Below are 16,525 nucleotides of genomic sequence, written 5' to 3'. Positions count from 1 at the left end.
AGATAAGTAAACAAGTAGATCAGTGAGAGCGTGGTCGCTCTGCCACTGAATAGTTAGGCGGGGGTGCGGATTGCTCTGGAGGCCGCTTTGAGCGATCCTCGAGAGTTTGAAGTTTCATCACCCATCGCCATCGAGCAGCGCACTAGAGGGTTGGTTTTGAGGTGTGCAGAACGACGGACACGTTGACGAGAAGGAGGCATAGTTATTAAAACTCCGCGAGCGATACCGGCCTGACTTCAATCGCTGTGCATCGGCCGAAGTTTTTGAAGCCGTTTAGCCGCGAGTTGAAAGCGTTTAGCCGGTGTTTAAGCGAAGTTTCAAGAGTTTCAAAAGTTGATTTGAGTACCACTAGTATATCCTTGCTGGAGATACGTCGGTTCATAATATTGCCAACTGAAAGTAGTAACTTAAAGTACACCTCACCTCTCTGGATGTCGTCACAACGGATTAATCATCATCACCCGTCTCTTCGTCGTATCGGGTTCTCTTTTGTGTTGCAACCCTCTGCAGGATGGTGCTTTTTCCTGCATTCGCTTTAGGATTCGGAAGCGATCAAGGTACTGGCATAGGGAAAGGTACCAAAGTGTGTAACTGTGCGAGCGCCCGTATCACAGGATTTGCTGGATGGCCTCCCGTATAAACATGGCGCATGGTCTCTGCCCAACCATCTCTACTTTCATACAGGAGACTTTTGCCTAACTCGAATCAGCCTCGACCGTTCCCTGTCCTTTCCATATCTCCGGTACTCAACTCTCCCATCAACGTGGTCAACCCCGCTGAATCAAATATCGAACTAGACATCTCTATTGATTCAGCAAGTCGGAAAAGAATGTAGAGTCTACTGAAGCAGGGATCGGCAAGCTGCAAAGACACACTGAACGCGATGAAGGAAAGATCCTGCGGCAGACATTTTCTCCACCCATGTAAGGGATTGGAGACACCGAGACGAATGTGCCATCTAAATTGTTATTTTTTTCTGACAGTAGCAAACTTTCTCTTGGGGGATCCATTTTCCTTACGTTTACGTGTACAAGAGACGATTTAGGAAGACTGGCCATGAAGACATTTCTTTCGATATGGTGTTCCGCACGTCTGATACAAGGGGATCACCTGATAGACAAGGTCGACCGCCTCGCCTTGATCAAGTACTCACGGACTTAATGTCACAGGATACCACAAGCCTCACGAAAACATCATGGTCGTGGTTGAACTTTTTGGGAATACGATAATTGTTCAAGTAAGAATCCATATCTCACATCGAAAATCGTTTCTGAGTCGTAGGTCAGCGAGCAGAGCAGCCTGTCTCCGACTCTCTGCCTCCGATACAAGACTGGAACTCTTGCCCACCACTGACGAAATCATTCGAATCTGTCCTCGGTGGGGCAGGATGACCTTGACGTGTTCCCAGATTGACGTCAGAGGTTCCCCAGGTTCCGAATTCTGGTAATAGGAAAGGTACTGGGTTTTCGTTGATCTCAGGCCAGTATTGACAGTGTTTTCAACAGACTGGTGTTGGCAAGTCCTCGCTGATCGATCAAGCATTCGGGGTGCAAAACGCGGTAGGCTGCTCGCCACAGTATGACATAGAGAGTTACTCATGTTGTCCCCATAGATCGCTTCGAGTCATAAGCCAGGCGAGCCAACATCGATCACGAGTTCATCCCACCCCAGAATGTCAGGTTTTTTTTCCATGATGGCAAAGGTTTCGAACCGGGTGAGGAAGACAATGTGAACGTACTCCCAGATTTCATTGAACATCGGAGAAACATGCTTGATTTGAAGGATCAGCTGCACGCTGTTTGGTAGGGCCTCCATCTCGACGAGTCTGAATGTAAAGTTGATGAAATATGGAAGGCTTTGTTTTGAGATACCTCATGCAGGCGGTCGTTTACTGGAGACAGGCATGGAGGAATTCCTGACATTGAAGCATGGTGGAAAGCTGGGAAACAGTACATGAATAAATGACTATCTCTTTGCGTAGGTTGGAGCTCACCCTTAGTCAAAACCCCGTTCTCACCAAATACGATAGGTTCATCAACCGTGTAAATCATACTCTGGACGAATCCTCTGTCGCGGAATTGAGCCCCAGCGCCGTCAAGGAACTCGTCAAGAACAAAGCAGACACTGATCTAAAGGACATCTGCATAGGACCCCTAGAGAAATTCGCGGGGTCGGATATTCTACACTTTTGCTCATCGCACGTTCGGTGAGATCTTGGGGAGTACCCGGACTCTGGGTACAACTCTGCGATGAATTTGAAGGATTAGGTTCCAGGTTCGATGACAGGCGTAAGCTTAGATTCGTTCGTGTCGGTGCGTGCTGTAATACGAGTGTTGTTGGGATGTTGGATTTATGTGCTTTGCAAAGTTCATCACGGAATGAGTATATTCCTTCGGAAGTACGCGCTCCTCCTCTGCAATTGGCTAGGCAGCCGCCAGCGTGCTGTCATGCGTGGCCGCGTTGCTGAGGCTTGCTAGTGGAGGTCCTCCGAATCGTCATTTACTTCCCTCATTTTTTTTTTGAATCCGTGTTTATTGTCAGCTGGGGCTATGTCCTACAGTAGACAATATGTGTCATATGTACTTTCACTTCTCTCATGACCGCTCTACGCCCGCATCCGATCAGCGCTATCCTGATGAAGAACTTCCCGCTCGCAGGCTGTACCAGAGTCCATCGTTCTTGGCCTGTTTGTACATACTGGTCTCAAGAAGCTTTCCTCCAAGTTAAAAGACCCTTTGGTTAACGCAGTGTTCGTTTTTTATTGGCTGAGAGTTAGTGATTATCAATCTGCGTTCGTCTTGATCGGAGCTTACTCTTCAGTGTCCGTATTCATCAGCCAAGCGCCAATCGCATCATACCTGTGACCAAATCAGAGCCGGATTCGCCATGCATTCTCTGAAGGCTAGCAAGTGGGAAGTAATGCATATGAGTCAAGCTTACCCACCAGGTATTCCGTGGTCTTACCACGAGAGCCGTGACACAGAAATCTATCTGACTCGCATTTTACATCCTGAACCAACTAAATAAGGCACTAACCGTTTGGGCACCACGCTAGTACTATTTATGCGATGGGAAAGCACAAGTCAAGTGGGTACTCTATTATCAGAATGACTGATAGCTGATTATGTGTTCACGTCCTAGCCTTCTGTCGTTGTTGTACTATCACAAGGTGTGATTTGTTTGTTCGTTCAGTGCTTTAAAGGTCACGCCCAGTGTCATTTATATCTCGACACTCGTGCTATACTCGCCGATATACGGACATGACTTCAGAGGACCTTCATGCAATCTCCGCTGACTGGCTCAAAAGGCTAGAGAACGCGTCGTCTACCGGAGATGTTAAATCATTTGTCAGCCATTTCCTTTCGGACGGGTGGTTCAGAGGTCAGCGTTGGTCCAAGCGGCTGAGCTGCGTTAACAAGTACTGTCAGATCTTCTTTGTTTTTCTTGGAATTTCAGAACGCTATCAGGACCAGAAAAAATCCACGGATTTCTTTCGGAGGTGGTTGATGGAAAGTCGCGACTGGAATATTCTGGTCTTCGTGGCTTCAAGCTAGACGATCACACCGTCAATGCTCCTTCACCATTCAAATTACCAGGTCCGCGAGGGATTGAAGGAGTACAAGGTGCTTTCACCTTCAGCATTACAAAGCCGGCTGCACTCGGGCGCGGCTTCTTTCGTCTCACACAAGATATCGATGGAAACTGGAAGGCTTTAACTCTTTTCACAAACATGCAGGACCTCGTGGGGTTCGAGGAATCCTCCAAAGACCGACACGGCCTATATGAGGGTCGACAAATTACTTGGGAGGAGGATGTCGACGCAAAATTCCGTGCCATAGAGGCGGACCCCACTGTGTTAATCGGTGTGCTCTGTTGATCTGATTACCTGTGACGACCTGACAAGTCATAAAAAGTTGGTGGTGGACAATCCGGCCTTACGTGTGCAGCGCGGTTGGGGAGGTTGGGGATCCGTGCACTCGTAATCGAGAAACATACGCGTGTTGGAGACTGCTGGCGACAACGGTATGCACAGAAATAAAGATCGTCCTCATTATTGAATAGACGCGAAATACAGATACCCGAACCTTACGTTGCATACTCCCGCATATCAAAGCTCCAGTATGTCTTATAATCATCTTTCTGCGAGCTTTGAACTGATTTATAACTTGCACAGTGCTTTACAGTCCCTATCCGTAGGTGCATTTGGCAGTTCAAAGGTATTGATTATCTCAGTAATACTAGGACAAACTTCCCCAAGTACATTCCTAAGGGGAAACTTGCTAATTTCGTGGAGTCGTACGCTGTTAATCAGGAATTATGTATCTGGCTCTCAAGTATCGTCGCCTCAACTCCAGTGTACGACTCATCATCCGCAAGATGGACTGTTGAAGTACAGCGTGGAGACCGGAAAGTAATCTTCAAACCGAAGCATCTGATACTTGCCACAGGAGGCGGGAGGCCTCGTATTCCCACTTGGGATGGAATGTATGACTTTCGAGGAGCGTTGTATCATTCCGACTTCCATACAGATGCAGAGCAGTTCCGAGGCAAACGCGTTGTCGTTGTGGGCGCGGTCAGTCACATGCGAACATTTCCTGCTTGCGCGTACTCACGAGACCGGTAGGGCAATGCTAGTGGGGACATCTGTCAAGATTTTGTAGCACACGGTGCCGCTGAGGTGTGTGTTTGGCTGAAACAGATTATAGTCGTATTTCATATGACAAACAGGTAACAATTGTCCAAAGAAGCGCTACATGCGTTGTATCCTCTTCCGCAGCAGAGGAAACCCACTTCAAGCTGCCTTTTTCTGACAACAACCCTATCGAAGAACTAGATTTCCGCACCAATTCACTGCCTCTAGCCTTGCTTCTGCAACTGATGAAATCAGGCGGGACACAACACGTGAAGATGCTCGACAAGGAACTCCACGAAGGTTTGCGCAAGGCTGGATTCAACTTAACTTGGGAACTTTCGCCCGGCGGTGGTGAGGTTGGGCTGGAAGGATTTTTATTTAGCCGCGCTGCATCAGGAACTAGTGCGTTCGTATTTGTTGCTGAAATGGATGACATTTCGAACACCCTACAGTGCTCGACATAGGCTGTGGTAAGCTAATCGTCGAAGGCAAAGTCAAGGTCTGACCCCGTATTAATTGTCGAGAGCCATGTCTAACAACTGCGACACACTCGTAGGTAAAGCAAGGTCAAGACATCAGTCACTTTGACGAAGACGGGATCAAGTTTAAAGATGGCTCTAAGCTCTCAGCAGATGTTATCGTCCTAGCGTATGGCTGACTCGCGGCTTCTCATTTATCTTTCTCAAGTATGGTGTAGTACAGGAAACGAACCCGTCATGAAGGGCACAAGAGCTCTTCTTGGCGACAAGATTACCGAACAACTTCCGCCTAAGGTGTGGGGCCTTGACTCAGAGGGAGAGCTTAATCAGACGTATCGACCCTCTGGACATCCGGGACTTTGGTTCGCTATCGGTCCATTTGGAGTCTCGCGATTTTTCAGTAAACACTTGGTGAGCCTTCCTTCGTCGGTCCATATGTCTTTTGCTCAATGCGATAATACAGGGTCTCCAGATCTTGGCACAAGAGCTTGGCATAGCATGAGCGCTATAAATATACAAGTGATTGCCGCTGCGCGGCCCGTCTTGTCAAGGAGGACCAATTGATTCTATTCAATATTTGCTTCTCCTACTAAGTAACAATTCATGATATCATAGGCAGTCACGCATCTGATATTTTCGTTCACACTTGAGAGGGTGTCAAGCAGTCGCTGCTTCGCGAGGTAGAGAAATGTAAGACCATCCTTACCTCCAGATTGTCCCGTACCAAAGCATTCGAATCAGCCGGACGCGCATGCGGTTTGAGTCCATTCATTCCGCATCCCTGTTGCCCGAGTATTAGAGCCGTGGTCCTAAACTTCTTCAGTACATGTGCTATGCTGTTATGAGTGCCCGCGGGGAATTATCCCTACCCCCAACAAACTCTTTGATGCCATATACACTTCAACCTACACAAAGACGATGCTGATAAAGTTGTTGTAGCCGCCACACTGATCATGCCAAAGAACCCAAAATCAGAGAATATAAATAGCTCCGGATAACATCACGTGCATATATGTTGCCAAGGTCCGAATGATATGTGCAATGTATCAAGCTAGTAGCTGAAGGCTCAGACATCATCTACCACTCTTCGTCTAGTTGCAACCCCGCCACGTGTGGCCCAATCTTCGTCCTCAGGTCCTGAACTTCGTCAGCCTTGATGGAATGAACCTCGATCAGTGCAACAATCTTCTCAAGCGCTTCGTCTCTTCGACTAGGAGTTACAGGCATATGCCAAGATTGAATCTCCGAGTGGACATCACTTTTGCAAGCCACCTCATAGGCTTTGTTAGCGATTTTGGCGACGGGACGAGAGATGGACCCTGTTGGCGCTAGCAAGAACAAGATCTGCATGATACATGTCAAATCCACGATGTACGTCATGATCCGCCGCAAGACGATGTCTCTGGATCGGTTTATTAGCTATTCAGGGCACATTTCAAACAGCGAAAGCACACATTCACTTACGTTCGTTGATAAGTATCATAAGCCCACTTTGCCACGACCACCCCTGCAGCAATTGGCACGACGATCGGTAGTAACGGGGCTGCCAGCGGTGTCAAAATACCGATTATTGCCCCGACCACGGAGAGGCCGAATTTACTGCCAATGCCTCCATAAAATGATAGCATCACAGAGTATAACAACTCACAAAGTTCCTGCTGTATTCGGAAGGTTGTCCTTCTCCAGATCTTTTAGAAGCAGTTCTTTGAACTTGTCATCGGCCAAGTGCTTTGCGGAAACATGTCAGCAGCCTGAGATATGAACCGATACAAGATGTGTCTCACACAGCGAGGGTCATTGAAGTTCCACACAGCAATGATGTCCTTGTGAATCAAAGACAAACAGTCCCACATGGTGAAACCCGTGAAGTTCATGCTCGAAGCGAGGCCTCTCCAATATCCTAAAAATTCACAAGTCAAAAAGGCCTCGAAGACTGCAACAAGACCAACTTTTCTTGCCGACGCTGTGAAGAGCAAAGTGTGAAATTAGTGGTTTACAAACACGATAGTGGTTGAGCATACGCGATTGACGCCTTGACTTTAAGGTCAATATTTACCCGCTGAGCTATCATCATGGCTAATGCCGCTTCTGAGTCCACGAATTGTTCGACGTTCGTGGTTGTGAGATCGATCAGCTGTCGTACGGTGCTCTCGTACCCATTCTTCGCTATCAAGGTACTTCAGAGGTGGAGATCAGAGAAGTGAATGTTCCATACTGGAAACCGTTGCGTGCAGGACGTCGCTTCCAGCTACATCTGTGAGTGGCTTTACACACAGATTATTCAAAGCATCTCTTTTGAGCTTTTCGAGTGCGTTTTCATCATATTCTCCTGATTCCTCAGCTTCAAAGTCCACTTTGTCGACGAGAACGTCATGCTTGGTGAAGACGACAATGATCGGAACTACAGTTTGGAACATGAGTGACGAGTGACGAGACGTGAACAATACGCACTATTTCCCAATATTTCCTTCCTCGATTCTAGAAACTCCTTTACTCCGCTCTCGAGCAGCCGTCCATCGGCATGAGGTATCGAGAGGCAGAGCCTTCAAACAGTGTTAGCATGGCAGAGTGGCGGTGGCAGCTAGAACACCATACCAGACCGCATGTATCTTGTCCTTTAGTTCGGGCATTTCGCGTCGGCAGCCAATGAACTCTTTTGCATCCGCAAAACTGCTGCTGTCACCAACTTCGAATCCCTCACTGTCGTGGAGGACAAATCGCTCGTTTTCTCGCGCGACGAATTCCCTGTTGATATCTGCTTTGCCCCGCGTATGTTCAGAAACATGCTGTAAAGAACAGGCGAGCATCAGCATATGTCGTCATGCGGTGGTTCAAATCTACTTAACCACTTCATTTATTTTAAATGCCTGTTGGATCAGTGATGATTTTCCGACTCCAGTCTACAAAGCGGGCCCATGAGACATCTATGCTTGAAGATAATGAACCGACAGACCTTGCCTATTACCAGTAGTCGGAACCTTGGACAAATTTCTAGAATATCACTGCTAGTCGACTGCAGCTGTCTGATATCGTAACGGCCGATATGGACAAGGATGATCAGCTTGCTTTTGAGCCAAGAAAACTATAAATACACCGACGATATTGTAACGACGACAGTGATCTTGCGCTTAGTCGTCCGATACTCTGTCACATCGGGCTATCAACTTGATGCGACACGGCTTGAGACTAATAGGTTCACCTCGTTTACCATCTTTATCCACTGGATTGGACAGTATGTCTTTTTTGTCCAATGGAAACTCCACAGTAGTCTTCCGCTGAAGCATGCCCATGCTATGGTGTCGGAAGTGTACCGACAAGGAAGCGCGCTCAGTGGTCATCGCGCTGTGGTACAATGTTCTGACCAAGTTTCTAGCAACCAGTAGTATAGGTGGACTTACATAGCGGGATCGAACTTTGCAGTAAGGTCTCTATCTTCGTCTGAGACACGGTGGATTTCCGGTCGCTGTGAATCAAGCTTCAATTCGGCAAATTCGAGCTTCTTGTGCGAAGCATCGTCGAGGCGGATGACAATATCTGGTAGGAAGCACGATGTATACATCATGGCGAGATACTTAATAAGTAGTAGGAGATTCTTACTGGAAATGTGGATAGTAGTAGTATTTGCAGACATCGTCCCTCCAAACAACGGGAGGATGGTCGAGGATCGAATGGATGACAGGCGCAATTGCAATGCGAGTGTAATAGCTCTGGGATGCGAACATCGTATATACTATAATCGCGTGTTTGCGCATGCTGGATGCGCGCTTCAAGTTTTGAAGCATTAGCTTGATTACATACGCAACAAGTCTTGTCGAGTGCACGTGAGGACTCAGGAGCATCAACTCCAGTGGACAGAAGACGTGGATATGAAGGATAAAGACCCAGGAGGCAGATTTGGGGCGCGGGTGATGAAGGACAGCAAGCGACCTCTGAGTTTAAACCTTACTGACTGCAAACGAAGACGTTTCAATGACGGACAAACCTGACGCCAACCCAGAAACTACTCGAGACGTTAGTATGCCGCCTCAACAATTCTTCCGTCCTCGATCTCCACGCATTGAACATCCACTTCTCACGTTCCTACTGGCTCACGTCTCGGTTTCCAATCGGCTCACTTCAAGTCCCTTCTAAGCCCTTACTAGAGCGCCCCATCAACGTCACAGATGCATCGAGCTACCTCGATGCCGTCAAAGTCCAGTTCCATGGTCAGCCAGATGTCTATAACCACTCCCTCGATATGGTGAAGGATTTTAAGAGCGGTTTGTACGTTCCAACATCAGCAAAACACTTTTTTTTTGCCACCACCAAAAAATGGCTGGCCACAGCTTGGTCCCTTCTGTACAGAGCCCACAGAGGCAAAGTGATTTGTTGATGAATTTTCATTTTAAATGCACTATCTCATAATCATTCATCCATCTAGCACAGATACCCCAGGCGTCATCAAACGCGTCTCACACCTCTTCAATGGTCACCCCTTATTCAGGGCTTCAACACCTTCCTTCCCGTCGGCTATCGCATTGAGTGCTCCTCTGACCCCCAACAGTCTGCTTTTATCGCCATCACCACACCTACAGGCACAATGCTTCAGTTTACCCGTGACGACCCTTGGCCTTCTACTCCATCCGTTGCCTCTCCCACAGTCTTGGGTCCTGAGCCTGATCCAAACATGTATGGCATGAATCTCGGTCTCGACAGCTCCTCTATAGAACCAGCCTTTCAGTACGTCTAGAAAAATTCTATAACACCACTGATGCCGTTGACGAGGTGAGCCTCTTGCCTTCTTTTATGGTACAATAACACATGATATTCACAGCGTGAAGTATCAGCTGAGATCGCCCGCCTTTTCAAAGACAACCCCCATTTGCGCCCATATTTTAGGATTCTCATGCCCGAGAAGAGCCAGGATGTTTTCGACGATGTAGAAGAAAGCTATTTCTCCCTCACAGGACGCTACACCCGCTCAAACACACCTCTCAATGGCAAGCCTCTCCGCCGTCGTCCAGAACCCCAACCACCCATCGAACCCATCGTCCCTCAAAATCGCAAACGCAAAGCCAACAAGCGCGAACGACACCCTTCTCTTTAGCACCCAAAGCTCCTTCCAAGGTGCCTTTCTGCTCCTGAATCCAAATACCCCACTGACCTCTTCAAGCTCACACAGCTCCCCCTCCCTCCCTCCCACCTCCCACTAGACGATACCCACTTCTTCGACCGCGTCAAACGCGCGTTAGGGAACCGAGACACCTACAACGAGTTCTTCAAACTCATGAGCCTCTTCACGCAAGAACTGATCGATACCACTCGCGTCGTCCGCTCGGCACGGAATTTCCTTGGAGACGCGGAGTGGATGCGCCAGTTTAGGGAGATTCTTGGGTGGGATGACAGAAGGGAGAGGGAGCGCTGGGTGTTGGACGAGAGTCAGCAGCAGCAGACGTGAGCGAGGGTTCGAGGCCAAGGAGGGCTTATGATCGTTCCCATCCGCCCAGGGAGAGTCAATACGGGGCTCCAATAAGGAAGCTACCGCTGAATGCCCACCATCGTACGTCCCCCTACCCAAGCACCAAATACCAACTAACAATCCAACAGGAAGGAAGCGTTACATGCACAGGCCGCGACGAGATGTGCCGCGCAGTCCTCAACGACGAATGGGTCTCCCACCCAACCTGGTCGTCTGAAGACGCAGGCTTCGTAGCGCACAAGAAAAATATCTACGACGAAGTTCTCCTCTAGAGCGAAGAAGAACGCCATGAGTACGATTTCCACGTCGTAGCAGCCACCTGCACTATCATCATCCTTGAGTCCATATCTGCTGAAATCTTACAACTCCCCCCTGACGAACGCAGTGCCTTCAAACTAAAACCTAATCCAGGAGGATCGGGCAAGGCGGTGCATGCGAGGGTCATTAAGAAGATCTATGGGAAGGAAGCATAGTGGGAGGTGTTGCGGGCGATGCAAGAATCTCCGGCTATAGCTATCCCAGTGGTACTCCACCGCCTCAAGGAGAAAGAAGAAGAATGGAAACTTGCACAGAGGAAACGGAATAAAGTGTGGCGAGAAGTAGACGCTCGAAACCCGTCTCGCGCACTCGACCACGCAGGGATAGCATGTAAAACCTCGGAAAAAAAGCGCTCCCTGCGAAAGTCCTCATTGCGCAGATCGAAGCTGCTAGGGACGCCCAGGTGTGTCAGCGCGCTGCGCTTGTGAACCCCTTCGTTCGCGCGTGCGAGGGTCAGGCATCAATTGGCGTATGAGGTGCAGGATGCTGTGAAGATGGCGTTGTCGTTCTTGGATCGGACGCAGGGACAGAATGGGGGGTGGAGAGGGGGAGGGTTGAGGGTTTTTTGAGGAGGTTTGTGCCATTGTGTTTCGTGTTGGATCAGGAGGTGTTTCGTAGGGCGTTTGTGCTTGGGGAGGGATGGGGATGACGCTGAGACGAATAGTACCAGGAATGGAGGGGGGAGGAAGCGGAAGGGTGGGATGTCTTCTGGTGGGGATTGGAGGAAGAAACTGCTTAAGAGCGAGCAGGCGAAATCGACGGGGAAGAAAACGCGTGCGCAGGAAGCTGCTTCGCCCTCTGCTTCGAGACCTGCGTCTCCTGCTATACCCGATGTCATGCAGGTAGACGCTACCGCTCCAGAGGAGGGAGAACGAGAGCCTGCTGCTCCGTTGCGCAAGGCGTCGAGGAAAAACGTGTTCTTTGGGAATACTGTCTTTTATGTCCTTTTGCGTCTTCTCGAGGTACGCGTCTATTCTGTTCTACTTTTACATCCTTCCTTAACGTACCTTCCACAGGCACTATACTCCAGACTCTTATTCTTCAAGCACATTAGCGCGCGCATCGCTCTCCTCCCCCAAATCAACCTCCAAAACCAAAATCAATCCGGTGGCCACAGCCCTAGGCATGCCTCACGCACCTCGCTCAGCTAGACGACCGAGCTGCTCATGCGGATCATTTTTATGAGTTGATGTTGGAGTCATGTGAGAGGCTTTTTGATAACGAGATCGAGGCGCATGTGTTTGAGGAGCAGATGCGGAATATGTTTGGGGTGAAGGTGCGTTTCTTTCTCTTGATTTTGTTTGCGTGTTTTTGGTTTTTGGTTGTGGAGTGAAGTGGGTATCGATTATTGGCGATAGGATGCCTACCGGATATTTACGATTGATAAAGTCATTGAGTCATTAATCAAACAGGTGCGTCCTCGTCTCGTCCTGCTCTTCATCTAGTTGTGAGTCCCTTTTGACTCTTTAATGGGGGGTAGGTCCAGCTCGTGTTGGCTGATGCCAAGAGTCAAGAACTCTTTGAGTTTCTGAAGCGCCATCGGGCATTACAAGCTCCTACCATCCAGGACCAACTCAATAGTCGGAGGTTTGCGGAGAATGTCCTTGGGCCTGATGAGAATATTTTTAGGGTGGATTGGGTGCGTCTCTTTCCTTATTCTTCACGCACTGTCATTTCAATGCTCACATTTATATGTTGTGTGTCACCGCTACAGCTCCCAGACACGAAACCGATGACGATCCAATTACTCGGGAAAGACGATTCCAGGTTCGATGATTCTGAGATGTTGGCGGAGAGGCGGTAGGCGTATGTCGATTCGTTTGTTTCGGTGCGTGTTTGTGATGGGTGTTTTGGTGTTGGGTTGATGTTGATGCATTTGTTTATGTGGTTTGTAGAGTCCTGTGACGGAGGGGATATCGCAGGCCCGTGTTACACGTCCGTTTCTTCGAAAGTGTGTACACCTGCCCCTGCTCTTCAACCTCCCGCACACAATACTAACCAGTGCTTTACTTCGCAGGAACGTACCAGCCTCAGTTACATCCAGCACACCAGCCGTACTCGCGCGTAGCGCACTAGAAACGAAAGTATGCGTACGGACGTACCGCTTGTTTTTTGTATCGGGTACGGAGGACTTTTTGTGGCGGATTCCGTCCAAGGAGGATGTGGATACGAGTTCGAGTGCAGGTGTTGGAAGGGAAGCAGCGAGTAAGAGGCGAGAGCGGTGGTTGGAGAAGACGCAGGCGGGGGGTGGCCTTCTGGTGTGAGTGGGGAAGCTAAGGTGGTCACGGTGAGTGTGAAGGAGACAACGCCTGTACCTGTGTCTGCGAGGGTAGTTTGAGGTGCTGGTGTTGGAGGAAATGTAGGTGTTGTGTATAGTGCGAATGGTTAATCATATTTTCTGCTGCGCTTGAGTACTCGGACATTTGAACGTTACTATCGAACTGTTCTGTTTACCGTTGTATGATTCTAACTTACTAAGTATAGCCGATCTTATCTAAACTTACATCCTCACCGCAGATTTCATAATCTCAATTTCGTTGTCGTTTCGCTCTCGTATCTTCATTGCGATCCCGTTCCGTGTTACTCCCACTGCTTGCACGAGCAACGAAACCACCGCCACTTTCAAGACGCACATCCAGATCTCCCGATGGCACCCAAAGTCGACCCTCAGAACCTCAGAGAGACATTCGGGCGCTTTCGAGTTCTGATCCTGGGCCGAGCCAATGCAGGCAAAACAACCATCCTGCAGAAGGTCTGCAATACCGCAGAAAATCCAGAGATTTACAATGCCAAAGGAGACAAGGTGTGGGATATGTTTTATAACATGCGGGGGTCGAGCGCTGATCATGCTTGTGGATAGATAGATGCCACCGTCGTGGAAGGCACGAGATTGGTGCGTGCACTGTCATCTGCCTTACGAGTATGCATGCGCTGATGGGTGCTCAGCGTGGAAATCACGATATTAGGAACGAGATGGTGTTCAAGAGCAATCCCGGGTTTGTCTTTCACGACTCGTGCGGTTTCGAAGCGGGCTCTGCAGAAGAATTCGAGGATATGAAGAGATTTATCTCAGAACGCGCAAACGCGACGAAATTAGAGGAACGAATACATGCTATCTGGCAAGTGGCTCCCTCCCGTGTTTGGCGCTCGTCCATTACTATCATACCGTAGGTACTGTATTCCAATGGACGACCATTGTCGAACAATCCAACGGGCAGAAGAGAAGTTCTTCTCTGAATGCAACACTGGTAATGGTGAGCGTGCGACTCCAGTGTCTGACTGTGCTCGTACTGAATACCATTCAGTTCCCGTAATCGTGATATTCACGAAGTTCGAGGCCTTGCGTCCAGTGGCGTTCGGAGAAATCAAGAAGGACCTAGGCGGGCTTTCAAAAGAAGAGCGATCGAAGAGGATTGCCGAACGTGTTCAAGAATTGTTCAAGAATACCCGTGTCTGGGATCGATTGTGCGAATTGTGCGATACCGAAAACCATGCCCGTCCCAAGTCCTACATATGCTTGGAGAGTAAGTAGTTCAATATTGGTTTGTCTAGTGTCAAAGTCAACACGAGTCATTCAGATATGAACCGGGCGGATACAAATTGTAACACGTTACTGGAATGCACAGCATTTGCATTGGACAGTGAAGAATTGAAGTTGTGCTTCGTGTCGACGCAACAGTCCAACATGGAACTTTGTATCAAGTATGCTGTTGAGTGAGTGGCAAAGTTGCATGTGAACTAGCATCTAGTTGTTTTTTAACATCATCTAGAACAGTCATTGATCATGCACACCGAAAATCCTTCCTACATCCAACTGATCATGAAGACTACCAATTTGACATTGCTAAGTGGTTTTCATATATCAAAGTAAGATGATTGATTCAATATGACAATGCTTGGCAAGGGCACTCACAAATGGTAAATATTGCAATGCTGAAACTGTGGACATTCTAATATCTTTTCCATGACTGTAGTTGTTCTTTAATGATAGCCGGTAAGATTGTGGTTTGCAAAACCCAAACAGCATTGACAATACTGATGGCTTGTCACTGCTGGCCTGTTGACAGTCAGTAAGTGCCTGGATGGTTTATCATCCTGAACCCATGCTGATGATCCTGATCACTTGTTACTGCTGGCCTCTTGACAGTGGGTAAGTGCCTGAATGGTTTCTCATCCTGAACCCATGCTGATGATCCTCATCACTTGTTGCTGCTGGCCTCTTGACAGCGTGTAAGTACCTGGATGATTTCTCATCCTGAACCCATGCTGATGATCCTGATCACTTGTTGCTGCTGGCCTGTTGACAGTCAGTAAGTGCCTGGATGGTTTCTCACCCCGAACCCATGCTGATGATCCTGATCACTTGTTGCTGCTGGCCTGTTGACAGTGGGTAAGTGCCTGGATGGTTTCTCATCCTGAACCCATGCTGATGATCCTGATCACTTGTTGCTGCTGGCCTGTTGACAGGAGGTAAGTGCCTGGATGGTTTCTCATCCTGGACTCATGCTGATGATCCTGATCACTTGTTGCTGCTGGCCTGTTGACAGTGGGTAAGTGCCTGGATGGTTTCTCATCCTGAACCCATGCTGATGATCCTGATCACTTGTTGCTGCTGGCCTGTTGACAGGAGGTAAGTGCCTGGATGGTTTCTCATCCTGGACTCATGCTGATGATCCTGATCACTTGTTGCTGCTGGCCTGTTGACAGTGGGTAAGTGCCTGGATGGTTTCTCATCCTGAACCCATGCTGATGATCCTGATCACTTGTTGCTGCTGGCCTGTTGACAGTATGTAAGTGCCTGGATGGTTCCTCATCCTGAACCCATGCTAATGATCCTGATCACTTGCTGCTGCTGTCCTGTTGACAGTCGGTAAGTGCCTGAATGGTTTCTCATCCTGAACCCATGCTGATTATCCTGATCACTTGTTGCTGCTGGCCTGTTGACAGTCGGTAAGTGCCTGGATGGTTTCTCATCCTGAACCTATGCTGATGATCCCCATTTCTTGCTCCCCTTGGTTCTTTGACAGGTGGTAGGTCTTTTGATTTTGCCTTACATTAACATGATACCAAAATCATGACAATTAAAATCATTTGTAGCCTAATGTAAGTCTCCTCTTTTTTCTGTCGCTTGTCACTTACATCATGCATAGTTTGTTGAGTATCCATACTCTGGGCCTTCTCTTCCATGTTTACTCCTCTTACATATTCCTACACCCTCTACAGAATGTGAGCTGCTCACTATGTTCCAGTCCTTATGCATCAATTCTGATTTGCACTTTCTTTCTAGGCTGTGAGTGTCTTTCAATAGCCCAGTATTCTCGCAACTGGACCATAGTAATCCCTTTGTTGTATGTTTGCAGGATGTATGGCATCTCCTTTGATACAAATGCTCCCCTGACACAGATTTTGTTGACCTTTCACAGCTAGTAAGTCCATTGATGGTCCGCCGGGCAGATCCTTACTCTTGTCTCGTGGTTCTAATCTGAATCTAACTCCTTGATAGTTTGTAAGTCATCCGATCATCATAGCGGACATTTTCTGGTGGTTTATTATTCAAAAATATTACCTGAACAGCATGTAAGTGTATTTTCAAGAATGTCACCTGATGATTTTAACATCACTGTGTACCAGGAGGCA

At 48.3% G+C, this 16,525-nt stretch overlaps 4 protein-coding genes across 4 annotated transcripts; 3 read left to right on the top strand and 1 right to left on the bottom strand.

The window, feature by feature from the left end:
- Nucleotides 1-3,260: 3,260 nt before the first annotated feature.
- EDB91DRAFT_1227015 (FAD/NAD(P)-binding domain-containing protein) lies at nt 3,261-5,697 on the top strand (the record flags this gene model as incomplete). The annotated part of the gene is made up of 10 exons (XM_041320996.1): nt 3,261-3,381; nt 3,429-3,863; nt 3,915-4,023; nt 4,243-4,573; nt 4,625-4,678; nt 4,729-5,035; nt 5,086-5,132; nt 5,190-5,281; nt 5,331-5,523; nt 5,576-5,697. 10 exons carry the CDS (start codon nt 3,261-3,263, stop codon nt 5,612-5,614), a joined length of 1,728 nt encoding a protein of 575 aa, XP_041173641.1. The 3' UTR covers nt 5,615-5,697.
- A 492-nt stretch (nt 5,698-6,189) lies between these two features.
- Nucleotides 6,190-9,160, bottom strand: EDB91DRAFT_1305470 (uncharacterized protein; the record flags this gene model as incomplete). The annotated part of the gene is made up of 14 exons (XM_041325037.1): nt 8,511-9,160; nt 8,312-8,454; nt 8,211-8,256; nt 8,066-8,135; nt 7,959-8,012; nt 7,708-7,898; nt 7,564-7,655; nt 7,328-7,513; nt 7,134-7,278; nt 7,062-7,075; nt 6,897-7,012; nt 6,761-6,840; nt 6,577-6,711; nt 6,190-6,514 (listed from the first exon to the last, which is right to left on the bottom strand). The coding sequence occupies exons 1-14, from the start codon at nt 8,741-8,743 to the stop codon at nt 6,190-6,192; spliced, it is 1,830 nt and encodes a 609-aa protein (XP_041173640.1). The 5' UTR covers nt 8,744-9,160.
- EDB91DRAFT_1238915 (uncharacterized protein) lies at nt 9,130-13,152 on the top strand (the record flags this gene model as incomplete). Its single annotated transcript, XM_041321781.1, has 17 exons — nt 9,130-9,232; nt 9,255-9,375; nt 9,819-9,876; nt 9,926-10,141; nt 10,208-10,545; nt 10,626-10,800; nt 10,843-11,010; nt 11,044-11,091; nt 11,113-11,312; nt 11,340-11,426; nt 11,493-11,856; nt 11,905-11,995; nt 12,040-12,164; nt 12,247-12,300; nt 12,369-12,527; nt 12,603-12,688; nt 12,891-13,152. 17 exons carry the CDS (start codon nt 9,130-9,132, stop codon nt 13,150-13,152), a joined length of 2,655 nt encoding a protein of 884 aa, XP_041173639.1.
- A 383-nt stretch (nt 13,153-13,535) lies between these two features.
- On the top strand, nt 13,536-14,606 carry EDB91DRAFT_1058564 (GTP-binding protein; the record flags this gene model as incomplete). Its single annotated transcript, XM_041314170.1, has 5 exons — nt 13,536-13,702; nt 13,810-14,037; nt 14,060-14,142; nt 14,194-14,412; nt 14,467-14,606. The coding sequence occupies 5 exons, from the start codon at nt 13,536-13,538 to the stop codon at nt 14,604-14,606; spliced, it is 837 nt and encodes a 278-aa protein (XP_041173638.1).
- Nucleotides 14,607-16,525: the final 1,919 nt, after the last annotated feature.

Source organism: Suillus paluster (assembly GCF_016628075.1).
Source record: "Suillus paluster strain FC165 chromosome Unknown EDB91scaffold_62, whole genome shotgun sequence".
Classification (NCBI taxonomy): domain Eukaryota; kingdom Fungi; phylum Basidiomycota; class Agaricomycetes; order Boletales; family Suillaceae; genus Suillus; species Suillus paluster.
The sequence above is the reverse complement of the archived record's forward strand: the minus strand, read 5'-3'. Positions and strand labels throughout refer to the sequence as shown.